The sequence below is a fragment of the Vidua chalybeata genome, chromosome 7 (assembly GCF_026979565.1).
Source record: "Vidua chalybeata isolate OUT-0048 chromosome 7, bVidCha1 merged haplotype, whole genome shotgun sequence".
Taxonomy (NCBI): Eukaryota; Metazoa; Chordata; class Aves; order Passeriformes; family Viduidae; genus Vidua; species Vidua chalybeata.
The window spans coordinates 19058388-19078225 of record NC_071536.1 but is presented as its reverse complement, the minus strand read 5'-3'; the positions used below and the strand labels follow the sequence as shown (position 1 = coordinate 19078225).

The 19838-nt window shown below is 42.0% G+C and overlaps 1 protein-coding gene across 4 annotated transcripts in view; it reads right to left on the bottom strand.

The window, feature by feature from the left end:
• The window catches only part of TLK1 (tousled like kinase 1), a 68200-nt gene extending 48782 nt beyond the window's left edge, over positions 1 to 19418 (bottom strand). Inside the window, exon 1 of one of the 4 annotated variants that reach the window (XM_053947245.1) lies at positions 19301 to 19418. Coding sequence is in view for 1 of the 4 variants with exons in the window: in XM_053947244.1 (XP_053803219.1) it covers positions 18564 to 18711 (148 nt within the window). In the remaining 3 variants the exon portion in view is untranslated. Of the gene's footprint in view, positions 1 to 12820; positions 12959 to 17828; positions 18142 to 18563; positions 18974 to 19300 lie in introns of those variants that run through there. The other 3 variants (XM_053947244.1, XM_053947248.1, XM_053947247.1) reach the window with 3 other exon arrangements.
• Positions 19419 to 19838: the final 420 nt, after the last annotated feature.

Here is a 19838-nt window from a genome sequence, read left to right as displayed (position 1 = left end):
ATCCATTTAATTAATCAAGAGTCATTTTAAAGCACAGTGAAAATGCAGTATTTCTCAGCACCTGAGAACACTGAAGCACATAACACAGCAGACACCCCCCTACCACTGCTAAGGTGCCTAGGTGAACTTAACAGGCTTTTCTTATTAATCTAAAGGAGACTGAGGGGTAAAAGACAGATAATTAGCAGACAGATCAGGCTTTGGTCTACATAAAACCTGTGGGAGGGAAATAATCTAACTGCCAAATTTTAGCCTAAAAAAGCACAACTGTGGAAAATCTAAAAGTATAAGAAAAAAAAATCTTTCCTATGAACATAAAAAGACAGCAGTTTTGGACGAATATTATACACTTATATATGCTGATTGCAGTTCTATAATTGCTGGATGGAAACTTATTAAAATACTAAGCAGAGAATTAAAGTTTTTTCTGATGTGGAAAAAAAATATCCCCAAACACAGTAACTTATAACCAATTTCCCATGGACTAAAAAGTTGACAAGGAAATGTATTTTGGATAGATTGCTAGGTTAATCAAAATTAATTCTTCTGGAGCCCAAAGAATAGGAAAATATTCCATGTCCCTTCTCTCCCCAAGATGTAGCAGTCTATTTCCATTTGGAAATCTTTTTGAAATTACTGTAGCTCTTAAACATTGTTTATTTTGCTTTTCCCAACTGTTCAACAGTCCAGAAACTTGATCTAAAATAAAGAAAACTTTGGCTGCTGAATAGATAAGTAATTTTCTGCAAATCATTCTATAACAGAAATCAATTCTTTAATGTTAAAAAAAACCCCATAATGATCTTAAGGCCTCATGTTTGTGCTGCCAGTTTTTGATTTCAATTTTGTGGCCAACAACCTGGAAAAGAGAAGAGAATTACGGAGAAATACGTTCCTGAGGGAACCCTTGCCAACACCTTGAAAAAAGACTTACAAATGAAGCACTTGGGCCAACTCCAGACCAGCTAGGAGACATTTTTGGGTAACAATTTAAGAACGTTTAATTCTCCCTGCCTTCAGCTAGGCGCTGTATTCTAGGGATCTCCTGAGGATTATGTGTCTCATCAGATGGCTGTAGGCAGCAGAGGCAGAGATGAATTTACAAGTTGCCTACCAATGCTTTAATTTGGCCAAAGGCCAACAACATATACTCATGTGAGTGGGTCTGTGCCACAAGGATGGTAGCTCAGAATGGCTCGTTGAGAGCTCAGGGAGCAAGTGATTCAAACAACAGAGAGGACAACAGCTCCCCAGGGACTACTCTACTGTAACTGGGGCTAAACCTGGCATGCAACCCTGCCCTAGGCAATGCCTCATTTCTGACTAGTCCCTCTTCCAAGCCTACTCCCTGGAAGTACAATTGAATTGCCCGAAAGACACAGCTAGCTCAAGAGTAATGCTTGAATCAATAAAGAATTCTCAGGAATTGCTGAGTGACAGTATTTCCCCTATGCATGCATACAAGAAATTACACTTTCCTTCAATTCCACAGACAACAATTGCACAGGTGTAAATACAACCTGTTTGAGGTGCAATGCAGTACCCAAGAAAGACAAACAGTAATGTAAGAGAAAGACCTTAAAAGGAAAAAAAAAAGCCACAACTGACTGAGCACCTTTAAAACTTATATCTAAGCATTAAAAAATGGTAAAACCTGTATGTCTATGACAGCTTTCAAGACTGAAGTCTAAATTAATGATGCTGATGGTCTGAAAGCTACTTTTTAAACAATACTCATTGAAACAATGGTATGCTGTGTCTCATTTCAATTTTATTCATTATTCAGAAAATCAATCAACATTTAGTTTTATTTGGCATGTAAAACCATATAATAAGTCAGGTTTTAGCTAGGTTTTTCTTTCTGGCAGCTTTTCTTGAAGGAATTCTTCACCAATCAAACTTTTCTCATCTTGCCCCAGAAATTATGATGCCAGTATTTTTGCAGGGTGAGTTTTTTTATATTAGGGATAGGAGTTAGCAAGTATAAATTAAATAATAAAGAGAAAATAAGATAGAGCACAGAACATTCAACATGGTATCTATCTATCCATTTCCCAGACTTCCAATATAACTCCATGTGCACTGTGTACAGGAAGCGTTAGCATAGCAAATACTGCTATGAGCAACAGAACCGCGACAAGGTCCTTCCTGAGTCTGTTGAATAATGTTTAATGTGATGAATGAAGGGACAAACAACAATTGAAAGAACATGCAGTGTATTTCTCCTTGTACTCAGCATTGGTGAGGCCACACCTCGAATACTGTGTTCAGTTCTAGGCCTCTCACTTTAAAAAGGACATTGAGGTGCTGGAGCGTGTCAAGTGAAAGGCAACAAGGCTTGTGAAAGGTGTAGAAAACCTGTGCTGTGGGGAATGGCTGAGTGAGTTGTTCAGTCTTGAGAAGGCTCAGGAGGGACCCCACTGCTCTCTGTAACTCCCTCAAGGAAGGCTGTAGGGAGGGGGGGGGCTGGTCTCTTCCATGGTGCCTTCAGTGAGAAGATCCAAAGAAATAGCCTTAAGCTGAGACTGGGGAAATTCAGATTAAATATTAGAAATATCTTTTTCACTTTTAGAGTGGTCAGGCACTGGAATAACTTTCCCAGGGAGGTGGTGGATTCACCAGCCCTGGAGATGTTTAAGAGGTGTCTAGATCTGAGTGATATATAATGGTTTCAATGACAGTGCTAGGCTAATGGTCTAACTGGATGATCTTGAAGGTCTCTTCCAACTTGGATGATTCTATACTTCTGTATCACTAATAGATCAAAGGCTGTTTGTCTGGAATTACCACCCATCAGTGGCACTTAGGAGGCTACATTTTGAAGAATGGTATCACGATATTGTCTCGTCTCCTTTGCACACCTTTACCAAATTCAATAGATCAGTTCATGGGCACTGTAACAGAAACACATGCTGTGCCCCAGTGCAGAACAGTCCACTTGGAAGAATAATTCTCCACATCTAAAATAACTCTGTGTCCAGTAAAGCCTTCTAGGCTCTTATAAACAGTACTGAGTTAGGCAAGAGCAGAGTCTACTTCCTATGCCAAAATCCCAGTCTGCAATACCTTTCCCCACCATGGAAACCCTCCTCTACCAATACAACAGAAAAGCTGCTACAAAAAATACACCACGAGAAAGTATCAACAGTGAATAACATTCCTTCTGGAAATGCCCTCATTTATAAAGTTTATTCTGAACTCATACAATTAACAGTTTAAATAATAAAAAATTTGCTAAAACCAGGTATTTCAAGTTGTTGGCTACAATACCACATACACAGAACAACCCTGACAAGTCAACACTCTGAACACACACAAACTACACAGGTGATATCCTGAACATGTTCATGACAAAGAATGGCATCCATTTCTTTGAAATTTGTTGCTATATCATCCCAAGTGTCACATTTACTTGTTTTTCTAAAAGGTCTGGATTCCTCACTTGCAACTGTTCCCTATATGATTCGGAACTACCAAGAGCAAGTTCTGATTTGGCAGAAGGATTTTGGTGTTTTTTCAACAATGCCAACTTCCACCACTTAACAGCAAGCTGACAGAGGCTGAATGTTACAAAGAAACACCAAGAAATAGATTTGTTAAGGCAGTCCTCACTGACCATTTTGCACTCTTCATTGCTAAAGAAAGTGATAACAGAGACAAGGTTTATTGACTAGTTAACTCTTACTGTCTAAAATACCGCTCTAAGCATTTAGTCCATTTAAAACAAATATACAGATACTGAAAAACAAATGCATCATCAGGAAAACTCATTTTTAATGACAGCATCTGATTTGAACATCTGCTACAGTGACTGAATAATCAGAGATACAAAGCTCCCTTTTAAAGTGCTTTTAATAAAGTTTTGTTCCAGACAACTGTCAGCTTTGGCAGCAACTGGATAGCCAGCTAACACATCCACCTCATGTTTCTTGTCATCTTCAACCACTATAGTCTGTGCATGCATAAATGTGATCCGAACCTCTCTAAAATCTCCCAAAAGGCCTTAAACAATCCTATCTAGGTTCCATGCAGCTTCTTCCTGGAAAGGGAAGATTTACTACACAGTTATAAGGTCAAAAGCAGTAACTTTTCTTTCTTCAGAGTTAAAAATCAATGTTCTGGTTAAGAAAAAATGCCACTAAATACATTGCTTTATGACTGTATGCTACGAAGTTAGAAGAAAAGTTAAAAGGAAATATGATGGCACCCCTTTAGGTTGCCTTTGTCAATCAAAAGTAAAACAAATCCTTGCTAGTGTCCTGTAGAGCAGTATAAATGTTGCTATATTACACTGTACTACTCTCACTACAATGAACAGATATACAATGCACAGACAAGTTTATGCTTACAATCCTTCTATAAGGTAAGAAAAACGTATTTATATTTTACAGAAAGTACCTATTGTCTTGGCCAAAGTTAGCAAGACATCTGTGGCAGAACACAAAAAGACTGCCTGTCTACGTAGCAAACATCTGCCTTGAACACAACGTTATGTCAAGAGAGATAAAAACTAACAGCCTGGGCTGCACATACACAGGTGACGTGCTGCCTGCCTATCTCTACATCTCCCTCTTCATCTATGTAGAGAAATGTGCAGCAATTACTCTTGCTTCCAGGCAGCTCTGTAAAAGGTATCCAAACAGAAAGAGAGCAGCAGAATTTGCCCATTTCAGCTTCATTTGCTACAAAACCAGACGCTTCCTGTCCCCTTGGGGAAGAGGCAGCAAGCAGGGAGAAGCACACTACAACTTCATGGGTCACTTGTTGGTGATGCAGACTAACAGGTCACAAGATAACAGCAGTTTTGTGATATTCTCAAATCACCCCACTCTGAACAAAAGGCTCACTACATTCCATCCCTCCATTTATTTCTATGCTGAAAAGGACTAAAAGCCAGGAGCAGTCCTGAAGAAGAAACATCTACCTAGAGAAACACCAGAAAGTACAGCAAATTTTATTTGCAGTATTCAGATATAAGGAGGCAAACTGAGAACTCTAAACACTTGAGTCCACGAAATGGCTGTTCTGCAAGAATTTAAAATGGCACAGGCCTTTTGCACATATCAAAAATAAACAGTACCTTCTGCTATCTGAAGAAGGATTGGAAAGGAAGTTAAAAGCAGAGGTCATCTATCGAGCAGGAACAGAGCAAGCAATGTCTCTTCCCATAGGGCTTTTGGTTCTCACTCTCCTTAGAAAAAGTAAACTATGAAGGAAGAAATGCAAGATGTTGCAGCTTTTCCTCAAATAATTTTTTTTAAGTTATCCATAAAGTAGAGAGGCAAGCCAAAACTCCTCAACAATTTAATAGAATAAATTAATTTTTCTGAGTTACAATACCAGTCATTTAGTATCTGAAAGCTGCATTTGTGTCAAGAGAAGTGTATTTCAGTTGTTAATTCTCTGAACTTCCTAATCTCCTTACTTCTGTAGCGCCTACTGCCATTTCTACCCTCATGATCTTCAAAATCTCCCAAGTACAGACAGCCCACTGACCCTCGAGGCAAGTGCTCTGCTCCCTGGAGCACACAGGACAAAGTGCTGACCACAGTACCTTAACTCTTAATCTATACTGGTTTTGCTGTTACACAGTGAGGAACATGTTATAAATAAGAAACTAAAAAAAACCAAATTGTAAGTCTCTCCAAATATATTCATTTCACTTATTACATTGTGATCAACTAGAACATCAGCCTCCATACAATTTTAACATCCAACATGAAAAAAAGCTCATTACACCTCTAAGATTAAACTAGAACAGTAAATTCACCACTAACTGTAATTACAAGATACATGAAATATTTTGGCTTTTGCACTACAGCATTTTAAGAAAAAGGTATTAACCTCCAGGAACACCATCAATTTTCATACCTGTATGGCTCATGTATAGATACCACAGCATAGATACCACAAAAAACTGAAACAAAAATAAAATATATTAAGATATTTAGACTGCAGAATCATAAGATTCAGCACAAACCACCACAGCACCAGAGAGCCTGTGCAACAGGGATCCTTGTGCCCTGTGCTGAGGCTAGGCTACCTGTGAGATGGGTCACTGTGTTCTCTTGGAGGCACCCTGTCTAGGTGGTGCTCGGAGAAGCTGGCAACTAGCTACTGTTCCTTCATGTTGGAACAAACCTTGGTGGGTTTGTTCTTTTTAATTTACATCTTAAACAATCCAAGTTTCACTGAACACGGGAAGAAACTCATTTCCTCAAAGTCCCTTGTAGGGAGGAGACTCTCAGAACATGGCTAGACATATTACACATACACAGAGCTGACATGTTAATGACTACACCTACATTTTTGTGGGACCTCGCAGCATTGCTCCCATTCTACAGATAGAGGGAAAAAAAGACATGAAATGGCACATGAATCAGTAAAAAATTAGGTTTAAGGCTGTGGGGGGAGAGAATATTTCAAGCTTTTTACTCCTTACAGAAGAGCTATAAAGCCTGTTGATACCAACAGTATACACTGAATTCAGTTGCAACTTTGAGTACTGAACATTTTTAAAAATTTAAAACCCACTCAGTTCACACACAAAGAAACATCCTATGTAATCATCTGTCAAAAATTCAGTTTTAGTTTTGCTCAGCATTATCATTAAAGAAATTTGCATTACAGCCATTTCTCCTATCCAAAGCTCATTGCCTAATTTTAAACCAGCTTTCTTTTCTGCTATACTATCACTTTCATTCAAGTTTTAAAAGAAAAAAAAACAGAAGGGATTTTCATTCCTTTCAAGACAGTCCCTTCCTAAGAACTGCCCATCTTGCTGGCTAAGCGAACCTCGTGGAACACAGTCTGCAATCACATGAATAAAACTTCAAAAATGCAGTTAAAGCCCTAGGGGCAACCAGAAATTAGGGAAGAGCAGAGTTATAAGTCTTTGATATCACAAATTGAGAAACAAAATAATATTTTCAGGTATATGTTCAAAACATTCTTCAAGACACCAGTAAAAATACTCATCTGTCATTAACATCATCCACCATGTAGAAGCACCTGAACACTCACAGTACTACTGCCCTTTTATTCTTAAGGGATAAGGATGTTACACTGCCTTTTGTAGACCACTGTAGGCATAATTTTAGCAAAATAAAGAGTGATCCAACCTCTCCTCCCCATCTGACAAGAGATAAAGCAGAATAGCTTTAGAATAGCTCACACCAGAGGCAGGGAAGTACCATGAAATCCCTTGGATGGTTAAAGCAGGCTTTGTGGCGCCTGCTTCCTAAAACCAACTTAACAGAGAGAACAGACCACGCTACTGGGAGGCAGCAGCACACCTTACCAACATCTGACAAACAGGGATGCCTTTTATCTGGCTCACATTTAACACAACTGATCCACTTCAGGGTAACTAAGCACCAGCTAACCACATGGAAAATGCTTTAAAACCAAATACATCTATCATCAAACAGATGATGGACTTAAGAGAGGACCCAGAACCAGACCAGTCTTACTTCCATCAGTAAGAAAACACAAACAGTCCAAATGAGACCACTGCCCAGTTAGACAGGCCTGACAAGTCCCCAGGTGCATGGGGGTATCCACCACATGCACCACACTCCCCACCCCAGATTGCTGCTTTAGTGCTTCCAGCTCCTGCACTGCCACAGTGAATGTGAACAGGGGATAAAGTCTAACCACGGGAAAACTTCTAAATACAAGGTAGCAAACAGCAACACAAATAACTGAAGCAGGTTTGGGTCTAACTGTTAAAATAAGATCAGTCTAGTCTTTAATGAAACCCTTTCCATCCCTAATAGATAGTCATGCTACCTATTTTAGTAGTTACCTGAAACATTGATTCATTGCTTTCATCTACTGCTTTCACACAACAAAATGCTGTTCTGTGAGTACTACATACTAACAAAATTATTTACCAAATGAGAAAACTCCACTAAAAATGGCTTCTTTTTCAGAAATAAGCTCTTCCACTCACTATCTTTGGATCACTGATATAACGAAGCAAATAAATTCCATGACTCAATGGATGTAACAAAAAGCATTTGTAACAACCTGTCTTAACTTAAACCTAAAAAAGCATGACCAATTTCATTAAAGACTGAAAAAACACTAACAACATCTGTTATTTCCCAAAAATTTCTCATTTGAACTATTACCCACAACAGCCTTAAAACTGGATTTCACCTCTTCTCAAGCGGTAGCTGTGGTCAGTGAGAACTTTGACACCTCAGATAAACAAGCATTCCACTCCAGTCTTCCTGGACACAGGAGCCTGTGACTGCGAAATCCTGAGTGCACAAAGTACTCGCCGTTGCTCCCAGCACTACAGCAGAAGAGCTCCTGCAGGGTGATGTGCTGCAGGACATGGGAGGAGGCTCCTGGACAAATCCTTGGAACACGGTCTCACTGAGCGCACCTCCAGCCAGCGGGGGAGGTCAAACATCCAGAAGGCTCCTGCTCCTACTGCACTGACCCACTCCCTGCACCAACAGACTGCCCTGCCAGCAGCAATATCAACAGCATGCACACATGACAAGTGAGCAGGAGCAGCACTGCTCAGAGAAGCACAGGGGAAGCAAAGAAGCAGAATGGTACTGGAGGTCACCTATGCAGCCCAGCACCAGTCAGGAAGGGAAACCGGCAGTGGGAGAAGGCAGGCTGAGTGTCCTGGTGGTGTAGGACAGAGCACACATCCCACCCAGGGATAGCAGGGATGGTGGCACACTACCGCACTCTTCAACTTCTGACAGTCACTGGTATTGCTGCCTCATTGCTTGCTTCCCTTAAAAAGATGGGATTTCAAAGCCACAAGAACCACACACAAAAAAATAGTAAAAATAGCTGTAAAACTTTCCTTTTTTTTTTTTTTTTTTTTTGGTTCTAACAAACTTGAAGAGAAAGATTTAAGGGAAACAGCAGGAAGGTGGTGTCAGACACTGGCAGAGACTGGTGCCTGTTGTTTGCACTTCTCTGGAAGAAAAAAACAAGTGAAAGCTCAGAGAACAGCATGTTGTGATTTAGCCAAGAGAACAAATCAGGTCAACTAGCAATCACACAACATGGGGGGAAGAAAAGCAAAATCCCGCCACTATTAGGGTAATTCACTGGATATTTTACTGTCACAGCTTCACTACTTTGTACCCAAATTATGATATATGTTCCAAGTATAAGAAATAGGGAGAAAACACAAGAAACACAGTATTAATGTATCATCTAATAAACAGCCAGGCTGTTGTGAACTTTACACATTTCTGTTCTTCTGTTTAAAAGCAAACAATACCAAAAATACCAAAAACTGAAACTCATTATATGGCAAAACTAACATGATAATCCAGCTGTCAGTCTTTGTACCATCTGCAATCATCTTCAGATTTAACAAAATTACATATTCGAAACAATGAAACAAGTTTTTAAGAGGTATGTAATAATAAACAATAGGAATTTAGAACATTTTTACTTAAAAGCAGCTGAAATCTTTGTGTAAATTTAGCTTATTTATGAGACTGCTTTGTGAGATGCAAGGTCCTAACAGCAACATTAGTATTCCTAACGATAAAAGAGTTCACTGAGAAAATGGTTTGTGTATATATAAAAATATGTACGTTCACGACATATATAAAACTGCTGCTTCCTTAATAGCAACCACTTGCATGTTTTGGATATGGTAGCATGTATCAAGCAAGCAGCTGAGAAAAAAATCATGTATGGATGCAGAATACAAACTACCACCTAACAAGAAGACCAACATGACATTTGCTTCTCAGTTTGAATACTGGTGTAACTCCTTTTAAGTATTATTTGTATCACAATCATTTAATAATACAATTTAATTACAAAGAGGCAATATGCAATCTGATTGTATAAGTAAATTCAATAAGCAATGAACTTCAGAAAAGCAAACTGAGGCCATAACATGCACAGCAGAAAGTGCTTTTTAAATCTCACTTAAAAATTCTAAACCTGCATCTTCAGGAATTACTTCTATTTGAATCCTACTTGTAACTTTAAAATATTAAAATCCCACTCCTCATAATGACTCTTCATAATACTAAGAACACAAGTACTATAAGAATTACTCCACTTTATTCAAAGTTAAAGCTTGTGGAGAGCTTACAAGAGAGCCTCTTACCAAATCTTAGTACTGGGACTAAAAACTACTGGAACTAAATCATGACATTAATTTAATAGTAAAGAAGCTTCTAAAACATGTATCAAAGACACAGCAACCACTCCCAAACAGCCACCAACTCAAGAAATAACTGAATTGCCAAAAAAAACCCAAAGAAAAACCCTAGTAATACCAAGAAAACCACTCTTTATAATCACTGCTACCACAGTTAAAATAAAAAACTTACTTTACAAAAATAATCACACTCCTTAGACCACCAGCACTCTTGACTATTCTACAGATGTTAAAGTGATTAGTATTGATAATGTGTGGATTTTATTTTCAATTGCTTTATAACGAAAATATCAACTTTTTAAAGGACACTACTTTTCTCATCACTTTTACTAAGAATAATCTAGGAAACAGAAAAGGCTTTAACATCCTTGAGAGGCAAAGTAGTTCGCAAGAGGGGATTAGGATACACACTAAAATTGGCTAAAGTACTGTTGCAAAATTAAGGACAAAACTGTGGAACCTATGAGAACATAGCATTAACTAGAAAAAAACAGTATTTACCAAATACAGCTATGCACTGTACAGGTTGGATTAGTCTAAGCCACAGGAGTGAAAAAAAGAAGTATTACAAATCCTACTTGAAGCATCATCTGAGTTTGTCTCCATAGGACCAAGAGGCCAAAGAGTTCCATGGTGGAGAACAGAAATGGAAACACCTCTGCTGCTCAATCTAAATGATCAAGTGCATCAGAGTCCCACAGTGGGAAGACCAGAATCTAAATTATACTGTTTCAGATTTGCAGGACTTACGAATCTCATATATTTCTAAGATTACTTTCTAATTTCTTGCCCTTCAGCATATAGTTCAGAAGTTTGTTTACTTATTAAAAAAACCAAAACAATCCACCAAAAGTTACAGATGCAAGACACAGTGTTTGAAGTATCTACATGCTTTCAGTTCAAGGTAGTTATAAAATAAAATAGCTAAAAGTCTGGGGGTGTGTGATATCATACAACAGATTTTTCTAAAAGCATCAGGATTTCCTTTATTCCTCAAAAAAGTTATTTTTCTCTTATAGGTATAGATCTATTAGAAGTCCATAGGAATGGAATCTAGTACTCCTCAATCCCCCAAATAACTATGGTCAGGCTTCATTTCCTGTAAAAGGCACTCTGGAGTTTCTTACCATCATCCACGTCTCTTAAAATATGAAGTTCAGAGTGCTTTGTTCTTAAGGACATTATAAAGAAAGCACTGCAGCCGTAAGTTTCCACCTACATAAAACTGCAGATATGATGAGGCAAGACACATTGCTTAATGCTCCTGCTGTCACCTCTCAGCAAGCAGAGGTGGTCCTAGGGAATACCAACATTCTCCATGATGTCCAGTTTCACATAAAAGCTCCAGTAAATTAACTTTCCCACTCTGAAGTGACCAGATTCCTGTCACAGTTGTGTAGTCACTCAACAATCACTAGCTGTCCCTCTAAATCCTTGGAGGACAGTTGTCAGCTTCAGAGCTTTTCCAGCTAAAGCTATTGAGCAATTTTTCTTATTTGTGTATTTTTAAAATATACTTCAGCACTAGATGTTTAATTGAAGCTTGAAGCAATAAGAATCTATGGTGAGATTTAAAGTTTATGATCTATTAAATTCATAAAAGAGAAAAATATATTCAAACATTATAAACTTGAATGCTCTGCTGGCAGACAGACCATCAAATCACTGAAAGCTGTGGGTGAGCTGCCTGAATTGGAGTTCTGAAGCACTTGTCAGCTTTCACCAGCAACTACTTCGGCCATTTTCATTTATTCAACCACTTCAGCAGTTGGTTTACCCAGAACTGCTGAAGAGCAACCGACCACTTGGAAAGCAGGAAAGCCTGGCTTTCTCTTCCAAATGATGAACACAGAGGACTGGTGACTGGATTTGATCTATTAACTCCAAATTTCAAAAGGCACAGTGACCAGAAGCAATTTACTCATTTCAGAAACTACAGACAATTCTCCTTTATCTGGTTTAAATGCAAAGCACATTTGGATATATTTGTTTCTTACTATGTACATAGCACAATTAGAATTCACTTTATTTAACTAACAAAGGTAGCTAAAAGCTGTCTAAAGCATGGGAATTACGCTTCTTAAACACTAAGAATCTAAGGAGTGTAACTCCTTAAATAAATGCATATAGTTGTGTCCCCTCCTGCCTAGCAAGAGGTATGATCAAATTAGACCAATTAGAATCAACTTTTCTTTAGGAAAAATAATTAAGCATAAATGCAAAATAAAATTAAAAACAATTATTTAATCAGGGTTTCCTGCTCACTGATTTAAGTCATGATTAATAATATGATTTCACTCTGATTTCAGTCAATCCCTCCAGCACGGACCCATGCCAAAGAGTTGCACAGTCCCAGTCTTCCCCCAGCATCTTCAGCATGTCCAACTTCACTTAAGACCTTCTGCTCCCTTCTTCCAGGACTAAATTTCAGGTGAATTAAAGCTTACAAGCAGTCATGTTCCTGCCACCTACCACATCCTCCCCAGGAAAAGCCTAGGTGCCAAGATTTTTCTGCTGGTATATCCCATTGCTCTGCTCAGGAATGAAAAAAGGAGTAAGACCTCCTGAGAGAAGGTGCCTGGGAAGGAAGCAGACCCTTACTTCCTATCCCAAATAAGGATGGAGTCAAGATGATAGGAAATGTAGGATCCAAAATACCTTCTGATGCTCACTAATACCTCCCCTACTCCTAGCGAACTTTGTCCTTAAGTACTGAACACAAAGTGCAGTACTTGTTTCTTGTTATTTTCAGCAACTATTAGAGGTTTTCCACTTGCAACACCTGAAAAAATGGGTTATAATATGGTGGCCAGTTTCTGTTTAACTGCTCTCCAACGATCACAACTGAAGTACTGGCATTCTCAACAGAAACCCTGACCACTCTTCTTCCTCCACCCACCTTCATATCCACTCAGAGCAATTGGCAACCCAAATTTCCCTTTTCCTCTTTTATAGCTGAAACACACCAAGCCAAACAGAAAGAAGTTCATAAAGCTTTTCTTCCTCCCACTTGTGTGCTTTTATGCTTTTTAGCTACAATTCAGGAACTACTCTACTGCATAAAAACAATTTACTAACTTTGACATTTTTTTCTTGTGAAAAAAAGTGCAGCATGGAAGCAAATAATTTTGTATGGGAGTAAATGGATTGGGAGCAAGAACTACTTCAAAACACAACCTTATACCAAGAACACAAAAAGACACAAAAATGTGTCCTTATACAAGAACACATAAAGGACTATTCAAGCCTATCATATTTCCATAATCTCAAAAGTAAGGTAGCAAAATTCTATAGAACTAACTTTGATCATGATGCAGTAGTGTTTCCCAGCAGTCACAACAGTATTTTGCAATCATTTAGGATTATCAGGCTATAAGAAAATCCAAAGAAATGTCAATACTAACTACAAACTACAGTTATTACTAACAAGCAAGTTTACTTTGGCTTGATGGAGAAAAACATTACTTGCTGAAAGAAAAAGCAAACAAGAAAAAAACATAGAGAAGGGAAAAAAGGAATGACAGAAATAGCAAGTTTTTTACTTGAATGGAGATAATAAATATAAACATCCTGTCCCTATGTCAATTCCCTCTCAATTTAAAATGGACTAGGTTAATGGGAAATTCCATTCCAGGCAGAATAAAACAGAATTAAAACAAAACAGTTGGCCAAGAACTAATTTACTCTATTTGCTACAGCACTTGCATTTTAGAAAACCAGATTAAAAAAAGTATTTGTATTAAAAAAGGTTTCCTTTCCCATTTCTCATTTGGACATGCTACAAGATCTCCAAAGAATTTGGCATAAGCATCAGCTTACTACGAGAATCACATCTTCAACAAAACCAGCAATAATATCACAAGCTAGAATTTGTGTGTATCACTGGCACAACATCTATCTCAGACAACACCTGTTCATGCTACAGCCAGCCTAAATAACCTTTTATGATTGCTGTGCTCATTCTGAGTAAAAATGTGCCACCATTTTTAAATACAAAAAGTGTTCCTGTTCTTCTCTGCCCCCATATAAACTGACCAAATCCATACAATTTTTAATCTACACTTGAATGATAAAAGCCAACAAACTTACTGAGAACTTCCTGTTAAAGCAAATAAAGTAGCTGAGGTTTTGCACTATGTGCAAACAACAGAAAACAACAACCCTGGAAGTTTTAATAAGATTCAGGATGCTTTCATATTCATGGACTAATATATTGTATGTAGCATACAGATGTAACCTGGCATCTAGAAGCATTTTCTAGACTGGAAACTTAAGGAGGAAATAAACTGTATCTTTGTGCTCAGACACACAATCACCATCACATTTTAGGTAACAATAAATACAAACAATACACATTTATCAAATTTTAGGAAGAAAGTCACCAACAAAATGTGCTACCCATACAATATAACCTCTTCAAAGACTGTCAATACATGGCGAAAGTTTATTTACTATTTTGCCATCATATATAAATTTGGGCTAAAATTTGAAAATTGAAATTTGCATTCCTGTTGTGTTAATTCAAAGTTCTATTTGGCATTCCATTTTGCTTTTAGCAGAGTATTAAAAGCCAACAGCACACATAAAAAATAACTTACAAAGCATTATGCTTAATTACCAGACACTGCAGCACCACCCAGTGAGCCAACCATGTCCTGGGCTGCACCAAAAGCAGCATGTCTATAATGTGAAGAGAGGGGATTCTGCCCCTCTACTCCACTCTGCTGAGACCCCACCTGCAGAGCAGTGAAGGACATAGACCTGCTGGAAAAACCCAGACAAAGGCCACGAAGATGATGAGAGGGCTGGAGCATCTCTGCTATGGAGACAGGTAAGAGAGTTGGCACTGTTCAGCCTGGAGAAGAGAAGGCACCAGGGAGACCATACAGCACCTTCCAGTACCTAAAGGGGGCCTGTAACAAAGCTGGGCAGAGACTTTTTATAAGAGCATGAAGGGACAGGATAAGGGACAACAGCTTTAAATGGATAGAGAGTAGATTTAGATTAGATATTATAAATAAATTATTTACTTTGGGGGTGGTGAGACTCTGGAACAGGTTGACCCTCCAGTAGCTGTGGAGTCGAGCCTGCCACATGCCTGGAAGTATTCAAGGCCAAACTGAATGGGGCTTTGAGCTACCTGGTCTAGTAGGAGGTGTCCTAGCCCATAGCAGGGGGTTGGAACTAGATGATCTTTACAGTCCCTTCCAACACAAGACAATCTATGGACTCTCTTCTGACTCTGCCTTGTCATCATTGGCCTGAACATTCTCCATTTACAAAACAGCATTTTGCAGGTATGTGCTTTAATATTTTTAGTTACACACATAAAGCAGACAAAAGTAAAGAAACTTCAAACAGGAAATGGTGTGACTGCAATTATGTGAGCTATGGCAAAAGATTCAGTCACACAACCACACATACAGTATGTAAAATAATACCACGTAACAGTCCTCCTAAACTCCTGATAACATCTACTGCAGGGCTCTTAAGTGACCACATATACCACACATAAGCTATGGGAATATAAAACAACTGACAGAACAACAGACATTTACAAGCTACACTAAAATGCAAACAAGAGATAGTTCTTATAGAGTAAAAATGTACAGCTGTAACTGTATTCAAGTCCATCCCAGTCTTTTCATTTCAAAACCTCAAAACATAAAATCAAATCAATACAGCAAAGCCATGAGGACACTCTAGACCAAGATATAGAAGATAGCATCCAATGGAAAATGTTGCTGCAATGTTGCAGCACATTTTAAAAGATTAAAATATTTTTAAAATATTATTTCCTTTAATTTCACCCATACTTTCCAAGTAGTCTCTTGATATTGACAAGATATTGCCAGTTTTTTAAAATGTGTTTGTGCAATTGTTATCTATGCCAGAGCTTTTCTTTCTTGCTTTTTTCCTATTAGAGATTCTGAAAATACTTTTAGAACTTCCTAAATCAAGGTGCAGACAGTTTCAGTTCTTAATAAACCAGAATCTTCAAATGCCCATGTGAGACATGTGAGCTGATACCAGACCTTCATAAGTGAGCTCAGATCAACCACAGCACACGTGGTACACCCTGTGAAGGTCTGCACTTCCAAAGGCAACAGGGACATAACTCTCATAGGAGCCAACCAAAAGGATTTTAATCCACAAACAAGAAGGCCAGGCTGGGAAAGAAGCTCTGCCCAAGTGCCAAATGCACTGTATGGTAAATATTACCCACTCCAAACTGGCACCAGCAGCAATGCAGCTGGGATCCAGTACGGGCCGGCAGCCTTGTGCACTGCTCCAAAACTCACAAGCTCCATTAACATCAGCAGGTATCACAAGTTTGGAACTGATGACTACCCAGGCTCCTATAAACACACCGTACTGCAAATACTCCTTGCTTATTAGCTTGATCTGGCATCAGTCTTTAACATATATAAGCCAATGTCTATGAATATTCTAATGTATTTATATTTCAGGGCCTATTGATTTCTGGCAAGATATACATAAAGCAAGATACCTTGATAACATCCCACAAGCATGAATGCAAAACATGAATCCAAGCATGGCAGCTTATGCTCATTTTCAAAGAGAGCTACCTAGTGAGGACACACAATTTAAACACAACCAAGGAACACCATGGAAATACAACACATTATAGTACCAAGCAAACATCAAGGTTTTGATTACTTTTAACCTATAATCTGTATTAGGGGATGCAAATTACAGTACCTGGAAAAATCCAACAGCCCGAGTTTCAAGAAAGAAAAACGTAAATAGCATAATCATCATATTAAAAATGAGCTTCACAAAAAATATTTTTCTTGTCTCAACAGAGCTGCTCAAGAACCACCATTTTTTTTTAATAAATAGATACATAATTTATACTGCAATAATAATTTCAAACTTATATGGCAGGTATTTGAAATACATCCAAAAATATCCTACATATACATATTATCTGCATGCATATTCCTAACAAGAGTTGCAACAGTGAAGAAACCTGCTCTCAATAAACTTAGAACTATGAATTTGGCTGCCGGTGGTGGTTTTTCTAACAGCTTTGGCTTCCCAGAGAAGACGAGCACAAAATGCCTGCCACTTTACTCAGCATCTTTAACATATACCATAATTCCTTCCCAGGTATTTTCTAGAGCATTTCATGTCAATCTACCTGCAGGAGCGTGTGCAAAAGTGACACAGAGTGATACAAGTCTGACAACTACTGGTGTGGAAAATGGAGAAAGCAGACTGCATTATACATTTCCAGGATGTCGAATCCCTGTTACTAAGTCCCTACATTGCTTATCAACCAAATAAAAAAAAACCAAGAAAACCCCAAAAGCAAGCAAGCAACCAACCACAGGAAGACCTAAAAAACAAAGACTCTCCATCTTTGCAACTATTTCTATTTTAAGTTAGCAAGTTTCCTGCTTGGGCGATGACGTTTTGCAGATGCTACAAGAAATGCTACATGGTATTCATTAATCTGGGGCAAATCAATTAATATTATACAACTGCTCGGTATGCAAGCATCTGTGCATAAAAGTTCTCCTCCGCCACTAACTGGCATTCAGCAAGTAGTTATTTTAGCTAAAAACGCCGAGGAACTCACTAGCTGTAGAACTGCTACATCTTGTGGCAACACAACACAAGGAGGAAAAACAGACAATACCCGAAAGGGAACAGCGAAGGGACTTGTTTGCTCATAACCTTCATACAGATATTCCCTGCAAACACCCACAACACCCTGCTGTCGCTGTCGGTGTAACACAAGAGGGGAGGAGCAGGGGAGGGAGGAGAAAAATATTATCATCGAAGGCGTGATGGAGGACAGGAGAAAGTTGCAGTCATTCCGTGGCGGCCGCAAGGCGCCCTGTCACTTCTGGCCGCAAAACCGGCCGCCCCTGAGGGCGCTTTTCCCATGGGGACGAACCTCCGGTGTCGGCCCCTCTCTTCCCACCTCCATGATGCCGAAAGTGCCCAACTCCCTCCAGCAACAGCGGCTGCATCCTCCGGCGCAGCACTTCTACTTAGCCGCTGGCGGAGGGGAGCCTATTTCGGGGAGGACGCGGCGAGCGGCCGCCCGAGGAGACGCGAACGGCTGCGGCAGGCGGACGGCCCGGGGACGGAGGGAGCACGGCGGGTCCCCCTCCGCGGCCCGGCGCGGGGGGTAACAACGAGGCGCCGACGCGCTGACGAGCGGGCGGGGGCGGCGGGGCCCCGCTCGCCCAGCGACCGAGGTTCCGCTCACCACCACCGGGCCCAGCGCTGACCCCGCGCCGCCGCCGGGGGCACCGGCCTCTCCCGCCGCCGCTTCCCAGCGGCCCGGGACCGGCCTCCGGCGGCGGAGGCTGGGCCCCTCCCCAAGGGCCGGGCCCCCCACGCAGCCCCGCGGCGCGCTGGTTACCTTCCTTGGGCGGCTTGCCGGGCGGCGCGCCGTGCAGCTGGGAGGCCGCCGCCGCCGCGGAGCAGCCCTGCAGGCTCGGTGGGGACGTGGAGAGCCGGGACCAAGATGGCGGCCCCTCCAAACTTCCACTGCTACTTTGGACACTCATCAAGCTACTTTCCTGGAGCCCGGCAGCCGCCGGGGGCGGCGGGGAAGGCGGCGCGGCGGGGGGACACCCAGCGCCGCGCTCATGGCCGGGGGGCCGGCCCGACACCGGCGCGGGGAGGCCGCCGGCTGGGAGCGAGCTCCGGAGGCAGGCGGGGCGCGGGAGAGACGGGGCGCTGGGCCAGCGCAACCTGCCCGCACCTCTGCACTGCGTCGCCGCCGCCGAGCAGCCGCCTGTGTCTGAGGCCAACCTTCCCCGCCGCCGCCGCCGCTGCCGCCGGGGAGGGGAGGGGAGGGCGCAGGCGGGGAGGGGTCATGCGCAAACACGATCGCGAGCCGAGCGAGCGCCGCGCTCCGCCGGCGCCCAGCCGAGCCCCGCCGAGCCGGAGCCGCCCAGGGGCGGCCGGCGGGAGCGGCGCCAGCCGCGCACGCACCTGCCCCCGGCCCCACCGCGCCGCGCGGCCCGAGCACGCCGGCTGCTCCCGCCTCCGGGCTCCGACCCCGGGCCGGCTCGCAGCCGCCCGCCGGCTGACCCTTCTCGCCGTGCACGCCCGTCCCGCGGCGATACCTCCCTGCCTTGCCCAAGCGCGCACCTTCCGCGCCGCGGGCGGCCTTCTGTTGGCCGCCCCGACCCAGCCGGCGCTAGCTCCCCTGAGGCCGCAGCGTTCCCCTCCGTCTCGGTTTCCTCGGCGGCACGGTCCGCCCGTGCCGCCGCGCCTTCCCCCGCGCCCCGCCGCCACGGCCATGGTTGTGTCGGGGCGGGGCGGCGGGGGCGGGAGCGGCGGCGGAGACGGTACGCGCGGCTGCCGCGGCCGGGGCTGGAGCCGCGCCGCCCCGACACCTCCCCGGCGTGCGGCCGCGCGGGGCGAGCCCGGCCCGCCGCTGCGAGAATGCGGGCGGCAGCGGCGGGGCTGAGCGAGCTCTTCCCAGCGCGATCCAGGTGATCGTTGTTCAGGCAGCGTCTCCGGGGGCTCTCGGGCGCCTGCCGCTTCTCAGCGTTCTTTTCCCGGACAGGACGGTGTGGTAGCAGAGACTCGGGGACACTCGGGAGAAGCTGATGTCCCGAGGGAAAAGGCTTTGGCCGCCAGCCGCAACCCGCTTCGCTGAGGAGCGGGAGCTCCCATCGGATGA